The sequence below is a fragment of the Manacus vitellinus genome, unplaced genomic scaffold (genome assembly GCF_001715985.3).
Source record: "Manacus vitellinus isolate BGI_N305 unplaced genomic scaffold, ASM171598v3 scaffold_0_pilon, whole genome shotgun sequence".
NCBI classification, from domain to species: domain Eukaryota; kingdom Metazoa; phylum Chordata; class Aves; order Passeriformes; family Pipridae; genus Manacus; species Manacus vitellinus.
In genome coordinates, this window is record NW_021938789.1 from 57,115,942 (window position 1) to 57,139,817 (window position 23,876).

At 43.5% G+C, this 23,876-nt stretch overlaps 1 protein-coding gene across 1 annotated transcript in view; it reads right to left on the bottom strand.

Annotated features, from left to right (window-relative positions):
• Positions 1-3,858: 3,858 nt before the first annotated feature.
• Positions 3,859-23,876, bottom strand: part of RNF150 (ring finger protein 150) — an 88,774-nt gene continuing 68,756 nt past the window's right edge. Inside the window, exons 8-9 of the mRNA XM_029959617.1 lie at positions 11,121-11,227; positions 3,859-3,967 (exon numbers count right to left, since the gene is read on the bottom strand). Coding sequence (XP_029815477.1) covers positions 3,959-3,967; positions 11,121-11,227 — 116 coding nt within the window. The 3' untranslated portion in view covers positions 3,859-3,958. The remainder of the gene's footprint in view (positions 3,968-11,120; positions 11,228-23,876) is intronic.

Consider the following 23,876-nt stretch of genomic DNA (forward strand, 5'->3'; position numbering starts at 1 on the left):
AAACTCACCAGCGGGGCCTTTCACTTGTTTAACACAGTAAATATTCACTAATTTGACTCAATAAATAAAGCCAGTCCCGGGTGGGTGCGGGAGAGGCAGCCGCACGCCCACGGGTGCCCGCCCGAGGCTGGCGATGCATTCGCGAGGCGGGGGAGCCTCCTGCTGGAGAGACACGGAGCGGGATGCGGGATGCGGGATGAGGGTGGCTGCCTCTGCCCGCCGTCCTCTTGGAGCGGTAAACGCCCTTCACCGTTCATTTTTGGAACCACTTTCTCCTCAGCCCTGCGCCCCTGCCTCCCCTCCGTGTCCTCCCGCCGTGGTTCCTTTGCCTTCAAGCTTGGCAGAAAACACCAAACATCACACATCGTAACAGCGAACAGGTGGGCTGGCACCTCCGGGCTCCTCTATGGGAGCTCCAGGATGTCCACCTGGCATGCAGGTAACATCAAAAACCCGTGGGAGTGGGAAAAACTCATCTCCTGCCTCCCCAGAGATCCTCTGGAGCTGCCTGGGTGTGAACAATCTCCCCTGCTCCCAGGGAGCGCTGGGCAATCCCTTGGCAGTGTTACTGCCATCGGGCATGTCTACATCCTCTCTTCCTGGTGTTGTGCTCTGTCTGGGACTCCTATGCCATGCAGTTAAGGAAAGGGCAGTGGGATTTGGAGAAAGGCAGAGAGGACATAGAATCATAGAATTATAGAATTGCTGAGGTTGGAAAAGACCTCTAAGATCATCGAGTCCAACTATTAACACAGCACTGCCAAGTCCACCACTAAACCACATCCACTAGTGCCACATCTACATATTTTTTTCTAACACTTCCAGGGGTGATAATTACACCACATCCCTGGGCAGCCTATTCCAGTGCCTGACCATCCTTCCAGCGAAGAAATTTCTCCTAATATCCAATCTAAACGCCCCCTGTTGGAACTTAAGGCCATTTCCTCTTGTCCTATCACTTGTTGCCTGGGGGGAAAGGCAACTCTCCCTGGCTACAACCTCCTTTCAGGTAGCTGTAGAGAGTGATCAGGTTCCTCTGAGCTTCCCCTTCTCCAGAGTAAACAATCCCAGCTCCCTCAGCTACTCCTTATCTGACTTGTGCTCCAGACCCTTCATCAGCTTCATTGCCTTTCTCTGGCGTGGTGGGAGGTGACTGCCCTGGTGCAACTTCTTCATAGGTATTCGCTCCCTGTCCTGGTTGAGTAAGATGCAGACTAGGTGGGATGCTGGTTGGAGCAGCAGGGACAGAGGGACAACTTCATCTGAGCTGTGGGCTCTGACAGACAAGCTCTGGGGCTCTGCCAACACATCTAAGGCGTTACTGCTCCCAGATGGCTGCTCTGTCCCTCTGCCAGGAGGGACGTGCTTCCTAGCTGGAGCAGGAGAAGGAGGGACATCTGCCTGGGTTTCAGTCACCAGAGTTGCTGCCAGCCTCCCTGTGCAAGCCTGTGTTTGCTTTCAGGTGAGAGCATGCACTGTAAAGCAAAGCTGCTGAGACCTTGAGTACTGTGTCCAGTTCTGGGCCCCTCAGTTCAGGAAGGATATTGAGGTGCTGGAGCAGGTCCAGAGAGGAGCAACAAGGCTGGGGAAGGGACTGGAGCACAAGTCCTATGAGGAGAGGCTGAGAGAGCTGGGGTTGTTCAGCCTGGAGAGGAGGAGGCTCAGGGGAGACCTCATCACTCTCTACAACTCCCTGAAAGGAGGCTGTAGCCAGGTGGGGGTTGGTCTCTTCTCCCAGGCAACCAGCAGTAGCACAAGAGGGCATGGTCTTAAGCTGTGCCAGGGGAGGTTTAGGTTAGATATTAGGAAGAAATTTTTACAGAGAGGGTAATCAGGCATTGGAATGGGCTGCCCAGGGGAGTGGTGGATTCACTGTCCCTGGAGGTTTTTAAGATGAGACTGGATGTGGCATTTAGTGCCATGGTCTAATAACCATGGCGGTGTTGGATCAAGGGTTGGACTTGATGATATCGCAGGTCTTTTCCAACCTAGTTGATTCGAGGATTCTGTGATTCTATGTCCAGAGGGGCAATGTGGCAGCCTACAGCAGAGAGTGGCCCAGGCACGTGAGGGTGATGACACTTTGCCCATTTCCACTGCTGCCAGGACTTGCCAGCAGCTTCTTTGCATGGGGATCAAAGATGAGGAATGAATGTTTTGCAAAATTACACCCTCACCTATTGAGCACCGATTTCTTACCACTGATTTCTGACAAATCACCAACCCATTAGATTTCTTTTGGGCCATTAAGTCCTTTTATTCCTTCAGGGATGCCCCCGAACCTGATCTCCCCGTGTTAGAAAACTGGCTTCTCAGAGTGTTTTTTCCAGAGTGGCTTCCCCAGGCCCAGCACAGGTGGGTGCACATTCATTCTTGGTGTGTTTTGGGTATCATGGGACAGCAGGGACCCTGTGTTGAACATACTGCTGAGCAGTGCAAACCTGCATAAATTCACTTTGAATCCCAAGTCCTCTTCATTGACTGTGTTAGGTCTGAGTGTCACCCCCTTGAATCAGAGGAGAGACTAAAATTTGCCTTATTCCTTCTGGAGAATAAAACCCAAACCCACAGCAGGACATAGAGCAGCACAGCTTTATTTCGATATTCTGACCAGAAATTAATTCCGTATAGAGCAGGGAGTGATGTAACACAAGCCCCAAGTATGCGCTCGCATCCTGGAATTAATTGCCTTACGCCCCTCGTTATTTATAGCCCCGCTGGCGTTCCCAGCAGCTCCGCACGGCGCTGCTTCTGCGGCGCTACCCGAGCGCGCTGCCTTCGCCTCCTGCCAGCCCCGTGGCAGCGGCGGCAGCTGTGTTGTGTGTGCAGATCACATAGCAACTGCGCACAGCTGCCTGCCAAGGAAAACCGGCCCCGCTCCCTCCCCTCGCCGCTTTCTTACATGGAGGCAGGGAACAAAGCAGCTGGCAGGGAGGGAGATGCGTGGGGAAGAGCGAGACCGGATTCCTTGGCTTAGCAGTACCGAAAACCTCCTTGCAAAGGCGGCCCGGGGTTTGTTTTGGTGCGGAGGGCTTCTGCCGTCGGGGCAGGGCTGGTGGAATGTGAGCTCCAGGCTGTGCTGCTGACTGGCTGACAGGAGTTGGGAGGAGAAAAATAATTCCCAGCGTTGCTGATGAAGCCACATTAAATCGCACGCGGTTTTCCTGCTCTGAGCCAGCTGCTGCCCCTCTGTTGGGGCAGGGGGCTGCATAGGAGCAAGGAGGCAGCAGGGGCTGGGGAGCTGGGTGTGAACTGGCCCACGGCTGCTGCCTGGCTGAAATCCAGCTTAGGGGCCCAGCCGATTTGGCATGTTGTCACCTTGACATGCTTGTTTTCCAGCACTGGAAAAGAGAGGTATCCCTGCTGGTGGCACCAGCCAGAAAGCACAAAATGTGGGCCAGGATGGGGGCAGGCTGGGACCTGTAGCCAGGCTGTAGCCTGAGCCAGGATTTGGCTCCTTCAGAGATTTGTCTGCCTTCTTTTGCATCTACTGGAAAACTTTTCTTTAAGTTTCTTCAATTACTTTTCGGCAGGATTTTTACTGTGCCTCAAACCTCGTGCAAGCAGCATATCTATGCTGGATGACACAACAACCCCCAAGGCTCTCTCCCTCGGGATGATCAAGCAAGGGAAAAGTAGCTGGATGACCCCTCACAACGGTGCAATTCCCACTGAGCAGTCATCTTTTAAAGCTGTTTTAACACATCATGCCCAGTGTCTGGGCTAAGGCTGCAGCTCTCCCTTGGGGTAGCAGAGGCATTTATCTCTCGCACAGCCGCTGCTTTCTGATCAGAAGCAGCTGAAGGATAGAGGGGACAAGAGCTGGTGGCACGAAGGCCAGGCTGTCACTCAGGTCCCTTCCCACTGTACCTTCTGCCTCCTGTGGATGCCAAAGTCTGCAGCGGGGGAATTCAAGAAGAAGCAATCCACAAGTTTCACACATTGGGAAATTCCAGTCTTACACAGTCTGTTAGAAAATACGTACGACACAGTAATCAGAATCATTTTATTAAAAAACTTGCAATAAAATTCCTTGGAATTCACCATCTTAACTTTGAGAGTTGCAATAGTTTACTAGTACATAATAACACAGTCTCACATATTTACCTTATAATCCTCTATATAACAAAAATAGCCATGTTGTACTACTGAATAATGCTTCCAAGTATTAGCCTCAACATTTTGGTACTTCCCCCAGCTGAGTCACTGTCCATGCTCTTTAGCATTTACAGTATCTAACAAAGCAAGAAGGAAACAAAAAAATAAAGTGTGTGTCTCATGATTTCAGGCAAATCCCTTTAAGATGGTAGTTCTCTGACTCCCACATTTTTCAAGAGAGATAAAGTGCATTGGAGAGGAAGATGTACACATTATAAAATATCAGCGAAGAGTTGCAAGTATATTTGCAAGACTGTACAGAAAGTAATGCTAGGGAAAAAAAGGCAAAAAAATGCTTCACAAACTGCTACTGCACAGTTTTGGCAGCAAGTCACAGGTAGCAGAGGGATAGGGGTGGAAAAAAAAAGCCAACTACAAGAAAAAGAATGGCCCATGCAAACGCCACTGTGTGACTTTGCCATGGCCTTTTGGTAGGTGTTTCCCAAACCAAAGTACAGCTGTCTGGACAAAGGAAGTTGGTTTTTTTTTTCTTTAATGTGGAGATGAAACCCAGTGTGATCAGCCTGCAGAAAGCAACTGCCTCACCAGCACAACTTCAGTCAAACACCAGCTCCCATCCTGAAGGAGCCGCCTCGGAGTGTGACAACATTGTATCGTGACAACCCTGTATCGTGACAACCCTGTGTCCCCCTGGCTTGCTGGGGCTGGTGGCCCTGCTAGGCAGAGAAAGGGGGATGAAGCCTCCCAGTAAATCCGCTCCTGCTGTCCAGAGCAGGACTGATTACTTTAGAGAATTTCACTGGGATGGACCATTGTCTCCGAACTGGAAATTATTTCAGTAAGCTGTGCACTGATCCATATGGTGTTTATTTCATTTGGGATTTTTCTTCCCTTTATAACATTGGCATTTGCTGGTACAGCTCTGCTGCGTGTGAGAAGAGACATGGCTGGAAAAAGCTTTGTAGCCATCACTGAAAACCAGGATACTGCTGCTCTGTTCTTAACTGCATACAAGTGGGATGCCACATTTTTTTGGTTTGCTTATAAACTACTCTAAATAGAAATAATCCTCTTCTGGAAATGGATGGAATGTATATTTTGACAAGTACAAAACCATTTTAAATGTTCACTAAATACAAGGAACATCTTGGTATAAAAATAACAGACCCTCCCACCCACTATCCCCTCTTTACATTTCTAATTATAAAATGGTACAGTCATTTCAGGTTCATAACATGAAACAAGAAGTGAGGATGGCATTACATACACATAAAAAACATTTAGATAGTTGACATCTGAAATAACTGTATACATTCAGAGCAAACAAGCATCTTGATCTGGCTATTGTTTTTAATGCTACACAGAACCGAAGAATCAGGAAATAAACAAGAAAGGGAAAATGCTGAAAATGCTGTTTCTCCTTTTTTTCCCCTGTCCTTACTTCTTTTCCATTCCCTACAGAAAGAAATAACTTCCACCAATTCACAATTAAAATACTTGAGAGAAACAAGATTAATTTCAGATGGAAAATTAATCCGTCGGCTTTTCATTCAAAATCCACAACATATTTCATTCATCTTTCTTCTCTATTTCTCCCTTTGAAATACAGCTCCTGCTCAGAAGGTTTTTTTCCGTTGAAAAAGAAATGGAAAGATAAAGGGACCAAGCGGGTGTCCAGCCCAGCGGGGGGAGCGGCGCGGCAGAGGGGCAGCCTTTGCCCTCGCCCTCCCTCGCTGCCCCAGCCTGCAGCTGCCATCTGCTCCACAAACAAATCCCAACTCAAAAGTCCATCTGGCATTCCTCTTTCTGCGAAAACTATCAATTAGTTCAGGTAACAGCTTGGGAAATTAAAAGAAGTGCTTGTTTTGGATCAATTGTCCCCATTTAAAAAGTCTGTGAAAACAACACCTCCAACCTCATTTTCCCTCACCACCCCTAAGATATTTTGTGACAATGTGTTTTGCTGCTTGTGCTAACCAAGCTGAGTCACTGCTGTCACGCACACACACCCTCACATTTTGCATCTATAAAACAGAGGAGTCCATATGGGCTCAGTGTTCCTCAACAAAGCCGTGCTCCCGGTCAGCGCTGGCCATGAAGAAGCTTGGCTGCCCTGAACGTGCTGAAAGCCCCTGGCCTGCCTTTTTTTAAGCCCTGGAGCTGAACTTGGGGCCAGCTCCTTTCCCTCCTCTGATCTGCTGCAAGAGATTCCGGCAGCATGAAACACAAAGAGAGGAAGCAGCACCGTGCCAGTTTGATCCCACGTTCTCCTTCCCCTGCAACACAGGCTCATGCTGGGGCAAACATTTGTGAGAGGGGCTGGGAAGGAACTGGCTGGATTTCTCTGCCATTTTAGTCTGGCAAAACGGATGCACCCCAACAGCAATGCCCTTCTTGCAATGACTTCCTCGGGATTTGATCCAGAGGTCATTAGTGAGATCCAAGGGACCACTTATCACATGTGATTTCAATAATGTATATTTCCAGATTGCCTCTATAGACCCTTTTCTTTAGTGCCACAATCTCCCTCAAATAAAAGGTCTAAAAATGACAGCTGCTTCTGTTTTCACTACACTACAGTTTCCATACCCATATCAATGCACTTTTATATGCATACATGGCAATTTAATTCTGTAGAGTGCTTAAAGAATGAACTGCAGTCCTGTGATTGTTGTGATCCTGATTTTGAGGCTCTAAAGCAGTCAGAGAATAAAACAACCCCGAAAGTGCCAGATCTGTATCCCCACCACAATCGATCAGCTGTGGGGAGGGGATGGAGACCCGGTGCCTTGCACATCTGCATGCACACATTAGGTCATTTGTGAGTGCAAAATTCTGCCCATATAACTTTTTATGCATCCTACCTATTGAACAGACCTTTGGGAAGGCAGCTTAGTGCAACCCAAGAAAATCCAAATCTATCTGACCAAGTTTCATCCTGCAACCCAGCCCGAGGGATGATGAGCCTCACTAAGGCAAAGTCTTCTCCCCCCTACCACTTGCTCATGATAAAGAAGAGAAAAAAGCCTCAGATGACAGGACAGGAATTGCTGGGAGAGACACAGGATCAGCTTAATGACAAGAGTGCCTTTCCCTGAGAGCCACACAGTCCCCTGCCCACTGGTCCTGTGCAGGAGGTGCCACCCCCACCCAGTCATGGCACCAGCCCTGCAGAATTATATCTGTGAGCACTTGTTCTGTCAGAGGGCACCAGAGGATTTTGTTTTTTCCTGGCTGCCTTCTAAAGGCTGCTTTCCCTTGAATCCCACGTATTAAAAGCCGAAGCTTAGCAGGACTCACACAATGCTCAGGATGGGACTAACCATGTCCAAAGCTGCAAATCTGGAGGTTTAATTTTACCCTGTGAGGAATCTCAGTGGAGACACTCATGTAAGCGAAAATGTGCATGGGCATGCAGGTATGCAGAATTAAGGCCTTCAAACATGTTACTAACATACATCAGGGGAGGTCTTAATATTTATAAAGCACCTCGAATTCCCAAGGCAGTTCACAGTTTTTAGGTACAAAGAATATTGTCAGCCAGGTCCTGCTTTAGGAGAATGTTTCCATTTGACACAGGGGCTTAATTATGCTCATAGAAGACCTGCTGAAAATAATGTGATTTCGGTACAAGTCCAAAATTAGTCATAAGTGCTTTTTTATAGAAGGACGGAATAGAACATTTACTTAAGTGCTTTCCTAAGTTCAGGCTTCAGTAATGTGTAACCTGGCTTTGCACTCATTATCACTTAACAGTGCTCAGAGCTGCAGAACACTTGAGGAGAGGGACAGAAAGACATCTTCCCTGAGTGAAACTGCAGGCAGAACTTAAAAAACAAAAGCAGAAAGACTCCTGACCCAGATTTGTTGGGATGTTTCTTCTGAAAGACCACAGTATATGGCAATATGTCAAAAGATCTCACCCAGCCTGACACCCTGCCTCTGCCAGTGGCCACCCGTGGATGCTGAGAGACCAGATCTAGTACAGGATACTTAGGAAAAGAGTGTGCACAGCATGAACCCTCTAGAAAATCCTTCATTAACTCCCAGAAATATGGGCAGGGTCTCAGTTACCATCTCTGTGATGCCTCTTTGAGCACGGCTCCCTTTTATGATTTTGCTGCACAAAGGACACTGCTTGCTATCAGCTGGGAGTTTCACCTCCTGCCTTGCTTTTCCACAGACCTCTTTTTCCTCTGCTGTGCTGTGGGTGGCTCCGCTATGGCAACAGCTAATTGGTCAATCTATCCATTGAGATTAACTTGACTCAGTTTAGAGTTAAGACTTTGCAACAGCTCCTGTGAAACCCAAACAGTTTGGCCAGGAGCTTTTAGTCTGTGTGCTGAGCTACAGTGGGTGTATGTGAAAGGATTACTGACAACTCGGACATGGTGTTCGTGATGTTCCTGTGACATGTAGCACCCAGGCTCCAGCGCTGGAGAAGAAATTGTACCAGTGCTTGTACTTTCTATAGGGAGCCCTGACTGCGTATAAGCAGCTTCACTCCTTCCCCTGCAGTCATCTGAGATGAATTTCATTCCTGTGTCAGTATTTGGTGTAAGCACCACTTAAATCCCATTTCAGCATTATTTCCAGAGCCTTAAGTGGAGCTGATGCAGTACCTTGTGCAAACTCTCTTGTGCAGGGGTCAATATCAGCATTGATGCGTCAGGTCTTTTCCACTGAAGCAAGGAACAGAAAAGACATTAAAGAATAAAGAAAATAAGATTACACAACCACAAATATTGTCAAGACTGACCTAGCTGCACCTTCTGGAATGATCTCTAACTTTCTTTTTTAGCCAAGAAGATTTCCAGCTGCCTGTATGTCTTCAACTGAGATTTTCATTCATATGGCTTCTAAAGATGTAACAGCACATTTTTGGATCTTTTTCATAGAATCACAGAATAGTTTGGGTTGGAAGGGACTTTAAAGATCATCTTGTTCCAACTCCCCTGCCAGACCAGGTTGCTCGAAGCTCCATTCAATCTGGCCTAGCACACTTCCAAGCATGGGGCATCCACAGCTTCTCTCAGCAATCTGTTCTAGTGCCTCACTGCCCTCACAGTAATAATTTATTCCTAATAACTAATCTAAACCTGGCCTATTTCAGTTTAAGCCTTTGCCTCAAGATTACCTGGCAGTAATTAAGCTATAAAATGAACTGAGTTCTAAATGGACCAAAAAGGATGGAGAATAATTTTTCTTCTTCCTGTACTAAAGAAGCAAGTCAACTAAAATTTTAGGGATAGTTCTAAACACATTTGTTCCTGAAGATCTGACAAACACAATTTTTTGCTGGAAGTTGTTTTCCCCATCTAACAAGTAAGTCCACAAGGAGATTAAATGCAGCAAGAGTCCCAAGAGTTGCATTTTGAGATGTTGCCATGACACCATCAAGTCAAAATGTTTGACCTCCATGGAATTTCGATGTAAGATGAATTGTTGATTTTGTGGACTTACTCAGGAGGCAGTAATGTGATTCAAATCATTTGACTCTCAGCAGAAACCATGTACTCTTGTGTAACAGTAAGCCAAAAATGCTTCTCCACAGTTGAGTATTTCGACTGAAAAACCAGATCATGCACTGAACAAATAACAATAAGCTTTTACCTGGAAAGAAGAGCTCAGGATGAACTAAATGATTATGTCAGGTCGTTATTATTTAGGTGTTTTGACTTATGTTAGTTCTTTTTATTTTCAAATTCCCTCCCCAAAGTCCCTTCCCAAAATATTTTGGTATATCTACCTATACAGAAATTGCAAGTACTCCAGTATGCTTCCAAGAGCGTTGACTCTGGAGGGCAACAAACCACCTGAACTCTTGTGCTGGATAACAAGCAGACAAAACCTGCTGTCAAAACGTAAGAAGTGAAATGCACTAAGGAAAAAGACCCAAAACAAATCAGGAGTTAAACATTTCAGCCAGCTGCCTCTTGCTTCATTAGCAATTTCTGACACTGACAGCAGCATCTCCAGACCCTTTTTAAGAATATTGTCACCTGTGTAATACAGAGCTGTTAACGAGCAGCCTCTGGAAACCCCTCAGACACTCCTTTAGCTCAGTGATTTGACTTTGGTCTGTAAAACTAAGAAAAGACATGATGTTAGACCAGATCTTTTTTTTCCAGCTACTGAATTGACTTGAAGGAAGGCCACTAATGTACTGACAGCTGCTAATAGCATAAAATATAGCACAGGACTACACGGACGGATTGATGCTTTGAGCTTTTCTTTCTCTCCTTTAAGCTGTACGATACTTCTCTAGGACAGAGTTCTATGTAAAAGACAACATAATGCAGTTTTAACTCAAATCTCAGCAATCTCTGTTAATTCAGAGCTCTCTTACAAATAAAGACCTTCAGAATACACCATTTCCAAGCCTTCCACTTCATGAAAGCAGGCTTCACATTAATGCAGGGTGCAGGTGCACTGTCCTTGTGAAGCCATGCGTACCTTCATGCAGAAACAACAAGGCAATGATAAATCCTGGTCAGATTATGAAGTGACCTGCAAATGGGAATTCAGATTTCTGGACTGAACTCTTGAAAAAGCTGGGGTCAGTCAACACGAACAGAGTGCCTATCCATAACAAACTATAAACAAACAAACGAACAAACAAAACGTATGTCTTTTCAAAAAAAAAAACCCAACAAAAACTCAATTGAACAAGTGTAGAAAACACTCAAGCTGTCATTTCAGTTGCGTATTTACGAGCCACTGAAGAGTTCCATGACTGCTCTCAAGCACGTGGGTGAACTGGAAGCGTTCATCTCCCGTGTGAACCAAACGAGGGTATGTAGATGATGAAACCGCATCCAGGCAGACACAACTGTTGCTATTGCTTTTCGTGACCATCTCAGAATGGAGTGTGCAGGAGTGACAGTGCTCTGGAGGCATGTGCATGACTGGTCCAAATCCTAGAAAGCTGACTCGGTCCCTCCCTGTGACCCTCCCCTGTAGTTTGGTGTTGGATCTCTGTTTGTTTTTCAAGATTTCACCTCTTCGCAGTCTTGATCAGTGGAAAGCTCCACATCGGACAGTCCAACCTCCATTGCCATAATCAATGAAATATCTGAATCACTGCTGACTGCTGGCTCCTGTTCATCTGTGAGGGTAGAAAAGACAGGAAAATGTCATGTCTTTCTGTTAATGTATTACAAATTTTTAGTTCTGTGGGTGGAACCCAGAAGTTCCCCCCCCGCCAAAGGTTGTCCTTAGAGTTGAAACTTTGCTCTTATTCGATATCTGTCTAAAACATTCCAGAAATATCACAAAGTTCAAGCCATCATAGTGAGAAATATGATGACAAGGAGCTCGTATGGGTAACACTTTCATCTCCTCTTAATCCCCCCAGGGCTTTCTGTCCAGGTCCTTCATGACCTTCCTCCCATAACCTGAGCATTTCCCTCCCCATCCCCTTTCACTTCTTTAACTTGGCATCATCTTCTCTCTCCACAAAGGCAGAAAGTTAAAGTCACAGGCACCTGGTGGAGCAAGTTAGTCATCAGAAAAACATTCCTAACAGGAAAAAATCTGCCTAAACCCTCATCAGGTGACAGAAGCTCTGTTAGCAGACAATTTTAAGCAGGTGCTAGGCTAACATCGGAAGGAGCAACACAGGCATCGTTAGTTCTGCCTCAGGACTCTGGACCAGGCTACCTGCCTTCTCAAGTGCCCCCTCTCATCCTTTTCCAGTCTCTTTCATATTCACTCTTTCCTCTGATTTGAAGATACCTTGCAGGTTCTTGAACCAGGCCAAAGGGATGTCCCTTAATACACCATGACCCCAAACACACTGAGTCATATTACTGACTTCTGCCAAACTGCAAATCCCATCAAAATTACGAGCACAGGAAGAGCAACTTGCTTTTGTTTTGATCCCACAGCACTTATTCTGTGTATATTTAGTAGCAGATAAAGCCAACAGATTCTAAAGGACTAAAAACTAATTTTCTTTCAAGAACGATCAGTAGAAGCAAAGCACACTGGAACTCTAGGGAGATTTTAAAAGGCTCAGAACCCCCATAGGTGGCTGAATCCCTGAGAGAAAAAGCTGATGGTTCCTATTTTCAAGTGGTTTAATTACAGTTATGGTATTTATACTGTAACAATATAATGTTTTTAAATCTGGTGCAGTTTTTCCTTTAAATATTTTATTTTTCAGACAATAGAAGCAGAGCCTGATTGATACTAAAAAGTCTGAAAGTTGACTATCTAAGAATTAATAGGTAAAAAACATTACAGTGAGCTAGTAATAACTCCTCAAAGTTTATTGGCTTGAAGATAAGTGAGCACAATTAGTCACCTCACAAGAGCTGCATGATTTGTAAATCTGTTTCAGAGAAAAAAACCCCACATGTGTTTAGTTGTGCTGGGATTAGACATCATGTTCTGCAGAGAAAGCTTGAATGGGGTCTGCATTATTCAAACTGAAAGAACCAGTGCTTTCCTTTACAATTCTTCCCAGTTTTCACCCCGGATTATTTTTATACTTTCTTGATTGCAGGTTAAATAATTAATGCATACAACATCTCTACATCTGTATCTTTTTTCGCCTTTCAATATGACAGTAGTAAACATTTCTACTGACTTCTGACTATGTTTCCACTGAATGATACATCCTGCAGACTTCACTGGGCTCAACTGCACTGAACCTTTAGGTGAACTGCTGGATCCTAGAGTACAACAGTGCATCTCATACACCTCCAACACCTAAAGCATCATGTGTAGTAGTAACGGCCCCCTAAGCCAGAATAATGTGGTTCCAGACCACTGGATTATTTATCATTCCTCTATAACTAATAGGATTCTTAAAAACAATGAAAATTATGCTTTAAATGTTGATCTAAGAGCAAGTTTATATTTGCAGGACAGAGTTCCTGAGGCTTAGCCATGTTAAACAGCCACTCGGAGCGCTCTTGAGAGCCAAAGTGATTTCCATCTGAACTGGCTGGGCAGGAAAAAAGGCCTGGCTGAATGGCGACAGCCAGATGCACACTCAAGAGGCAGGCAGAGCTGCCAACACCAAATGTCAAAATGTCAAATGAGAAGTGTTTATGGTGCTGAAATGTTATTTCAAGAATTGTTGTTTCCTCTAGGGTTGCATAGCAGAAAAAGATCTCAACTGAGTCCAAGACACTAAGACAGAACAAAAGCAGATTTGCAAATGTTGGATCAAGATATAGGAGCACCCCATTTCCAAATCAGCAAACTTTAGTTTTACATTAAAAATCCTATACAATTATTCAAATTCTTGGATCTCAGTCTTTGCAAAGTGTGGGCTTTGTAGTTGTCTTCTTTTCAACTGCAGTGCAGGTCGGCAGGAACAATGAATAAAGATCCTAAAAATGCCCATGCCTATGCTCTGGCATTGCTTTTCCAGCACTGTGAAAGAGCCTAGAAACAGGAACACTCCACCTTCCATGCTTGCTAACACTGCAGCAGTTCAAAACCTTAAAGCTACAGCCAGCCATCTCAGCAGAGTGGGGAGAACAACCAGGACATCCCTATGCTTACAACTTCCATTTTGGGGAAGGCATCTGCACCAACATTTCTTTGGAAGATGTAGACAACACAAGAAATTAATTCATCCCTCAGCATCACCTGCTGGCTCCTGTAAACAGGAGTCCTACTACTGACCGACCCCAACACACACAGGATGAAACTCTGGGGGGCTGCAGAATTTACAGCAGACACAGATCAGCTGTAGGGAACTGCAAGGTCTGCAAACTGCCTCACCGTGGCTCCCCCACACAACACAGGCTTGCTAGACTCTGCTGGTTTGTTTTTTGGTTTTGCTATTTTTTTTTTTGGCTGGCTTCTCAATAATGTGAGCCAGCAGAGTTACTGTTATTTGTTAAAGGTAAGCAAACCTCAACTATACTGCAAGTGCCAGGAGCTTAGCCTGCATTTTGCACCTCTGGTTTTTAGATCCTATTTACAATGACAAAGCTTATACAATCACATAGCTTCTCCAAAAGATGCCTGACTTGCCATTAACTAATTTTATGACCTTTTTGCAAGTTTTTTCTAATCTGCTGTTTTTCTTAAAGACCTGAAGTCAGGTGAAGATCTCAACTTTCAGTGAAGATCTCAGCTTTCACTTAAAAATAAATGAAGCTTAAGAATCAAAAAGGAAACAAATCTCTAATTTCTAGACAGATTTTATGTTGGAATATCTGAATTTTGATTTTAGATGCTTGAGATTGGCAATCCTGTCTAACAACACAAGCTATAATACATACTTCCACCGTGTTTTACAGCACTTCATGCCACAGACATAAAGCCTTTTGCTTAATGAAGGAAAAGGCACATCCCAAGCTGCTTTTCAGCCTGAGTGCTGGTGCCTACAGCAGGGAACTATAGACCTCACTGCCACATTCCTCCCATGTCAGTGAAATGCAATACACCACAGCATGCTGCCTGTCCAGACAGACTTTTTCCACTCACTTATATTTCCTGACACACATTCGTTTGAGAGATGAAATAAACCAAATCCCTTCTCTAGCCAATATTACTTTAAATTTAATGATGTCAGTGCAGGCAGAATATCACCATGGATTTGGAACCTCCCTACATAACAGCAGTACAGCCCTTACTTCTTGAAAAGCTGATCAATTGATGTTTACATTTGAATATTATTGCAATCAAACAAGGATGACAACAGCTAGTTACTCTGGTGCTTTAAACACAGTAAGACTGCACACTAGTAATAGTTATTTACTGCTGCTGCTACTCCCAACTCTTGGAGTAACTCTGTAGCCGTCGTACACTAATAAATATTCCAAAAGAAAGAGGTCAGACTATGGGTTTCTAAGAATTTGATACTGTTTGCAAGAGGCTTGTGAGGGAGCTAAGCACTCAACAGTGAGTGAAAAAAACATTCCTCTGCCATGCAAAGGTAAGCATACAGGCATGGGCACCAGTTAAGATATTTTCTAACCTAGTTGATTCTGTGATTCTGTAACTACACAACAAAAGCTTCTCAGCATTGAAGATATATAAGGATTGTCTAAGATGGCACTTTTTTCCTTCTCTGGACCTTTGCTATTACACCCATTTGGGCATAAGAAGATGAGAACTGCCACTGAGTGTGTAATTCATCTACTGAAAGTGTAACTAAAGCCAGCAAACTCCTATTCTTGTGGATTAAAGACACGGGTCACAGCAATAACCTATTCAGCTCGGAGTCAGTCTCCCTTGCCTCATTTATTATCAGCCCTCCATGACCTAATCCAGCATCCTCAGTCCTGCTCCGCACGCAACTGAACTTTGCAGAGAGCAGTGCAGTTGCTCGTGGTTTTCTTAATCTTATGACAGGGACAGGAATCAGGGGGTAAGAAAAAGCTGCTACTGTGCTGCTGACTGAGGTGTGACCTATTTGTGTCGCTGAAAAGTTGAGCATTTAGCATAAGAAACGGGTCCTGCTTTGCTCGGGTCTTCTGTTCTTGATGGTAGATGTAGATGCCCAGCTTAGAGGTGAAATGACTAACAATTGATTTTTTTCATATAAGGAAATACTGTGCAAAATTTATCTGTTGTTATTTCATCATTAACTAGTAGAAAAGTGGGACTGACTAAAACCTTGTTTTGACAATAAATATACAGCAAAATTTGGACTTGATTTCACTGCTCATTTCACACACTCACTACTGTGAAATATACCTTATTTCAGAACTCTTCAGTTTCTGGAGATAGAATTAAACCAAAACATCAAATCCCTGGTGACAGTTATGCTCTCAGATCTAGACAAATATCTAAAATGCCTGTGTTAGCATGAACCCAGTCTGGGGCTCATTTCTATTAAAAAAACATTCAGATGTGTCTAGAAGGATTTTGCTTCAGAAGAAACCAGAAATGTGACCCATCTTCTAGAGCTTCGACGACCTGATAGAAAATATATCCAAAGTCATTAAAGGCCCTTTATCAAAACACATTCTGCTCAGCTTGAAGCTGCAGTGAACTGCCAGTGCAAGCAGTGCTATTCTGATTTTGTTTCCAATATCAGAACAACCAGAACATAATTCATCACATTTGATTTATGAGAGGGAGAGATACATATCTAGATTCCTTTATTGCTCTTTGTCTGCCCAAGAATGCACTTTACCATTACAGAGTTTACTGCTTCCTCCTACTGCAGTCTTGCCACAGCATCACTTTGCTGCTTATAGTCTAAGAGGAAGAAAGAGCATGATCTTCCACAACAGTACCAATTAAATTTATTTTATCACCAAGACCCTCTCTTTTAAAAACAGTACTGATTCTTAAAATTGCTCTCAATTCAATCATCCCATACTTCTCATTGCATCATTTTATAAGTAAATCTCAAATTCCTTCCATATCATCTTGAGACTTGTAACACTTCAGAAATGGGCCATAACTGCACTAACAAAACATAAAATAAAATATGTGGAAAAAAATGCCTATAAAATCTCTAATGCAAAAGAAGCAGAGGAAATATGCTTGAGGAGAAAGGGTTATAAAAACCCCTGTTACTAATGCAGTCCTTTTGTACAGATGCTAATAAAACAGATGAAGAAGTTTGGCTGGCTACAATTGAGAACAAAATACCGGGGAAACACTTTATTGCTGTTCCCTAGCATCAGAGAGATTTATCAGAGCAGCAAGGGGAAAAAGTACTTGAGCGTGGTAACTGCTTTTGGAAGAAAAGGTTACAGTCTTTTCCATAAATAACAAGTCAGAGCTCTGTGAATGTACTAATGGCAACAAGGCTTCTTCCAGGGGGTAAAGCAGATGACGTCTGAAACACAGTGCAAAGAATACCCAAGCATCAGCACAAAGGGAAGAACCACATGCCACGGCCGGGCAAGATTAATTCAAGATGACACTTCAAAAATGTGTTTACCTGCACCAAATCCCTAAGTGGTAGAGAGATGTGACAGATGGGCCTGGATATGACATAAAACACTAGAGAGACTCCTCCAAAGCAAACTTGCTCTTTTTTCTTGTTACTGAGTAAAGGGGCAACAAACTTTCCTCCCTTAATCTTTCTCTAGGATATATGGTTTGGGAGAACATACAGCATCTCTTAGTGGAAAACAGCCTAAGACATAGTTTTTTGTCTTCAAACACCCTGCAGTATGAAGGGCTAACATCATCACCATCATCATCATCATCATCATCATCATCATCATCATCATTATTCTAGACATGAGCTACTGATATGGGAGAGCCACAACTCTTCCCAAGACATTCACTGATTCTGGTTGCCCAGTTAAGACACTGTAAACCTGATTTTTCAGTTACAGCATTAATGTGGGCATTGTATGTCCCAAGGATATCTTTGAACTTCAGCTACAGTTCTGAGTACTCACTTCTGGATATCACACCCCTGTATCTCAAGTTAAGCACCAAAATAGAGAAGTTATTGATTAGTAATACAACTAGTTTTCTAAAGCCTAAATTTGGAACATGTACTTAAAACAATAAACTTTAACACCAGTTACCCGAGGAGACATTCTGTGTTCTGGCAACACCAATAAACTCATTTTCATAAACAGGCATAGAAAGTACCAGCACCCAAATGCTTTCTCCAAAAGAAAGAGGAAAAAAAAATCTGTCCAAATAAGGACATATGATATATTACACAGGGAGCACATAACAAGCACATTTGGAGAAAGCTGAGCAAAAAGGGAAGGACACATACCAGATGTTATTGCATGGAAGCACTTGGACCCAACTGGCTGCAAAAGTAGAGGGTTTCTTTTTTGTTTTATATATCCTTCACAACAGGGCTTCCAGACTCTTAAACCTTTGCCAAGCTGCTTTTCCTTTCTCTCTCCAAGCCTTCCCACTGTCCAGAAGGAGAAAGGGACAGTGGAATGCTGCTGCAGACCCTCCTTTACCGTTCACCACTGGCCATCCTCAGTGCCCAAAAAACTGCACCAGATGCACCTCCGGTCAGGGCAGCATGTTTTCCTGATTCCACAGAAAGCTTTGGAAATAAATGTGAATGTATTTCGTTCAATGTACAGACTGTTAGAAATTATTATTATTTAGAACGTGCAAAATTATTTACATATTTGATTGAAAATCAGAAAATGACATCTCCCATAAAAAGGGAAAAGATTAAAAAATACTGAAGAACGGGGCTGTAGCTACATGACAGTTTTGATACTCAAGTACCGTAGCTACCTTGAGGAATATGTTAAATGGCCAAAGATCTTTAAATCTGAAAGAATTTGTCTGTTTTTAGTAAGATCATGTCATTTCCTATACCACTCTAAGGACCCTAAGAAACGTTAAGTCTTTCCATTTCATGTTAAACAAAAAGTCTAATTCAACTCTTCACCAAATTCACTCATAAAAAAGTCTCTTAGGCCCAGACTGAACTAAAATCATGATGATTGTGCAGTCCCAAGCACTGCTACAAACACTTCATGTGCAGGTATTATTCGCTTCTATTATTCTTCCATTTAAATCCTCTGTATGCAGACCTGGTTTCTGACCTAGCTGAAGCATAGTTCCATGGACCAGCAGCACAACAGAGCCAAGTAGTGGAAGTCCAACTCCCCTTCCCCAGCTCATCCTCCTGCCACATCCTGAGTCAGCTCTGCTAGTCCTTTGATTGGCCAGAGAGTTGATTTAAAAAAAAAAAAAAAGCCTGCAAACTCCCTTGGAATAATTTTTTGCTAGGCACAGCTCAGTCACAAGGCAAGCCAACTGCAGGAAGGAAGGAAACAAAGAGAAAGGAAGGGAAGGTACCTCCTCTTGCATTCAACACCTGCAAGCTGTCCCCGCAGTAACCATGATGTTATACATCTAAAACTTCAGGTGTGGCACAGCGACTGCTTTTTTTACTTGGTTTCCTTAGCAGCTGCTAAATGACCACGGCTCCCTGGTGTTACTGCAAAAATACGAGCATTAAGTAATAAAGTTACAAAAAAAATCATGCTTTGTCATGTTAATGGTGTGTGAGGGACCCCAGTAGCATGTGGAGACACAAACACCCCTTGAGCAGTGAGCAAACAGCTTCAGCCAAGCTGCCAGCCATTTAAAACTCTGAAGGGACAGCAGGTGTGTGACAAAAGCAGAGTTAAATGCTGTATGTACCAGCATGTGTTATACACTATGTGTGGCCTATTGGCAGCTTGTCACGATAAAGAGACTTTTACATCCAAGAGGTATAATCACGCAATTTAATCCTGTGCATCTCAGTTTCCATGGGCTATTCTGGTGACTGCTATTGTGACTGAACTTTATTATTTATATTTCAAAAACCTGTGTCAGCTCTGCTTCCTGCAAGCCTGAAAGAAGGAAATTACAGCCTGACTCAGACACATAATGGATTGAAAGAACAAGAGTGTAATGGTAAGAGAAATTTCAGCTCTTGTCCTGTTCCTAAAAAACATCAGGAAGAAACATCCTTTGGTGGGGTGATTTAGAGATGAACTGGCCAACACCACACAAATCCCTCAGAGCAGTCATGCTGGAGAGGTATCACAATCCCCCCAAGCAATATTAAACCAGAAGACTCCGTGTAAGGTATTGGTTTCCAAAACCTTTTTCTCTGGTCATGCTGCAGAGCTGGGACCTCTCCTTGGGGGACTCCATGGCAGAAGCAGCTGCATAAAGCCATCTCAGACTGCTCCTCCTCATGACTGCAGGTCCATGCTGACCCCACCTGCTCCCAGCTGGGAGGAACAAGGAAAGGGATGCTCATCCCAGAGGCACCTTCCTTCCTGCTGCGGCAACTCAAGAGCCTGTCCCAGAGCACCTGCTCAGTGGTGGCCAAGGGTCAGCAGGGTCTGTTGGCACACAGCATGGCCTGGGGGAAAATGGTAACCCATCCCTGTGATCCTTTAACATCTTCGGCACAGCTGGATCCTGCAAAGGTAACCGGAACTGTGGTCCTCCTGTGGAATGGGAATGCTGCCTTTGGCACTCAGGGAAATGCAAAAAGGGGTGACTGGTGCTTGGAAAAGCAACCTACCAAAGGCACAGAATGAGACTAGGACATGGAAGTGGACCTGCAGCTTTTCTTCAGGGATGTTAGAAACTTCTCACTCCTACTTTAGGAAGTAGGAGTGATACTCCTACTCCTATTCCATGTACAAGGTGGCTACTAACCAGTGAAAATCTGAACGGGGGCAATTAATTCTGAGTGACAATCAGAAAAAACCATATTTCTGCCTAATCACTGTGAACTGCTTCCTCAATTGCAAGTATGCACACAGCTGTAACAGAAAACAACAGCTTGCTTCAAAGACAACTCCTGTTAAATTTTAAATGAGGAGGTTGGAAAAGCTCACGTTAGTCTGCCTGAGTTTGTCATGGCAGCATGTGCATGATTTTCAAATCTGTCTCTTTAAATACCTTTAATTGCATAAGGTCTCAAAAATCCCAGGTCACTAGCAAAGCACAGTACTGAGGAATCATATCCTGAACTCTCAACACTAGTTACAACACATATCTTTGAGCAAAGATGTCACAGGAACACCTCTGCATATATTGGAGGATTTAATGAGAAAATGAGCCACCACCACAAGGAGGTGGCTGAAAAGCTCAACAGTGGTGGAATTACTTGAATGAAGTGTGTATGTATCTTCTCTCCCTCTCTCTCACACGTGGTCTTGCCTTCCTTTCCAATGCTGCTAACACTGGTCTCCACCTGAGATCTCCAGAGCACTTCCAGGATAAAGGGGTAAGTCATTAGGATGTATTGTTGTTAGGATCTTCTTCCTCACCATGCACGTTGGGGACAGTGATCCTTGGCTGAAACTGAATTCCATTAGAAATGTCCATGATAAAAATTTCACCCAGGGATGTCTTCTCATTAGATATGGAAAAAAATGCCCACAGTAATGGAGTCAAAAGAGAAAAATCCCACCGTGGTTGTTGGAGGAACCTGCATATCTGATAAGTCAGTTTTACTGCTGTCATTAGCAAAATACAACTTTTAACAGAGTAACTTTTACTTTCAGGGGAAAAGAGTCTTTCTTTTTGTTCAGTACAAGGAAACAGCATGCTTGAGAATGGGCTCGACTGTTGCAGCAACTGCTCCAGTGCCTGAAGCAGGACACAGCTGCGGGACCACTGTGCCTGACAAGTCAGGGCAGACTGGGATAGCATTCCAAGGTCGTCCATCCCTCCACTCTCCATCATCCTGCACGCTACCCAAGGGCTGCACAACCACAAACATGTGCAGAGACCATAACATTGTATGTTACACCTTTTTTTTTTTTTTTAACCCTCTGACACGTCACAGTGAAATCAGTGTCCCCTCCACCAGGTCCCACAGGTGGACTTGCAGAATGTGACCACTTCTAGTCTCTTGTCACATGCTCACAGGACTGTCAGGTACACGTCCCCAAAAAACTGGGAGACATTTGACCAAAGTACATTGCTTAGGCTAAAGATCAGTTCTCACAAGTCCATAAAAACAGAGAATACTGGACAGAAACAGCACAACTTGGAGAAAATATGTTCCTGAACTTTACAGGACTGTCTAACCTGATTTGAATTGGACAGATTAACTATATTTTTTGTTATGGGATATGGCTTGTCTACCCACTGTAGCTCAACAGATAAAGATTGAGTTAAGTGCAACTCAGCTCTAGATAAAGCTCTTGTAACAACAGAAAAAAACCCCAGAATCACAGAGCCTCAGTGTCTCTCTAAAAAACTCCAGTTTAAAAGCAAAGCGCATGCTTTTCAGTCTCACAAACTCCATCAAGTTGTAGATGTAGTGATTCTTGAAGGTGTGGCATCAGCAACAGTACAGTATTCTGCAGATAAGTCTGATGCATATATTGAAACAAAGTAAGAACCTGACCAGATCACTACAGCCATATCCTATAGCTATACTATTTCTTCCAAGATGGGCACATAGGTAAAAAGACATTTTTCTAAATACAGACAGAGGGGACAGTTCAGCTGGTTAGCAAGGCATTTTTTATGTCTACACAAAACATTTAAGAACTAATAGACTGATCAATTAAATAAGAATGTCCAGTTTTCCATACAGAAGAAACAACTGCTGCCATTTATATGTCCATTATCAATGAAGCAAAATAACAGGCTGAAGTGTCATCTCTTAATTTCATTAGAATTGAAGTAGTTTTTAAAAATAAATTCTAGATAATTTCAAAATAATGTAATTCTAGTAATTTGAATCTCCTTCCTATGGCATCTTAGAGTATCCATGCACTTCCTCTTTTGAAGCCCCTAAATTAAAAATTCTGCAAGGAAAGCTTTCTTTACCATCCAGTTTCACAGAATCCTTACAGAAGGAAGTTTTAATGCTATTTGAAAACAATGTACACTTAATTTCTAGTGCCCTGTGTTCAGATACACTCTTGGTAGGTACTTTTGTCTGATCCTCCCTCATACACACACAGAGAAAGGACAGCCTTGATCTTCACTGAACACTGACAAACACTCAAGATGAGTTATTACCAACTTCTGGAGCTAACAAAAATGCCTCCTTTAAAATACTGAAAAAACCTGGAATACTTCACTATTCTCTGATTTTTCATCTTCTCTGGAGTCTAAGTGACGATGTTGTTTCAAAACAATAGCAAGAAAAAGAGCAGGCAGTGCAGAAACCACAGTTCAAAATAGCTCCAGTGGAAAAGTATCTTTAACACATGGACTATTGTTCTATACTTAAAGGGGAAGCTGTAGGAGACTTGCACTGGAAGGGATGTCCTGGGTAGTTGAGTCTATTCTCCACCATTGTAGTGGTTGCATGATATAATTCCTTTCAGATTTGCTAGCAATTAGCATCATTCACTGCACAAGCTCCCCAGCTACTTAGTTCATCTCTCTGCCAGTGCAGAACCACAGATGGGTGGCAGTCAAAAGCTGTAATACCTGATTTTCAAAAGAACCCTTCATGCAACACCAACCCACAGAGATTTCTTTTTTTTTTTTTACATCCTACGATGACAGATGAGTTCAGCTGCTAATGCTCCTTTCTCTTAAACCTCACAAGCCTGTAAAACCTTGAAACACATTTCATATTCCAGTGTAATTATGCAGCTTTTGAACAGCTTTATTCCAGCTCTGATATTCCCCACAGCCTACTCAAACACTTCACTATCAGTTCTCTACCTACACTTGTGGCCAGTTGTTTGACTGAGAAGCAAACCTGACCATGGCCCCCAACAGCAAAATGTGAACTTTTGTACTTAATGTTTCCTAAAATGAGAACTTCTCACTATCTGGATGACCTGTGTACCAGGAAGGTCCTTGTGTGCCACTGGGCAGCTGTATGCCGTGGGTCAGCATTTTACAGAGGGTGCAAATGTCTGACTGCTGCTGACATTCTTGGATTGGCAGGTAGGAGATGACATTGTCAGTGCTGGTAGGATCTGTAAATCTCATATAACTGTGACTGAGTACTAGCAGGAAAAGTAAAGTTGATCTGTGCAGGCAGAAGCAGCCCAGAGTTTCCAGCAGGAACATCTCTACCAAGACTTCCTGAAAACTTAAACAGAAACCCCTGATTGAGTTGGTCTATGTACAGATGTTTTTCATCAGTTTGGAAATAAAAAAACCCCAAACTCAGCGACTGTATAAAAACATTTTCTTTTTCAAAAAGTAAAATGGTTCAATGTCCTTTGCATCTCCTTGAGGATGCTTCCACAGATTGCTTAAAGGATTTAGCAATATTTCTGATCTGACCAAAAGCATTCTACAGGAAAGAAAAATGAGCACATTTAAAACTCATCACTAGCACAAGAAATGACGATTAGCATATGACTAGGAGGTATACAGAACCACTGCTTGCT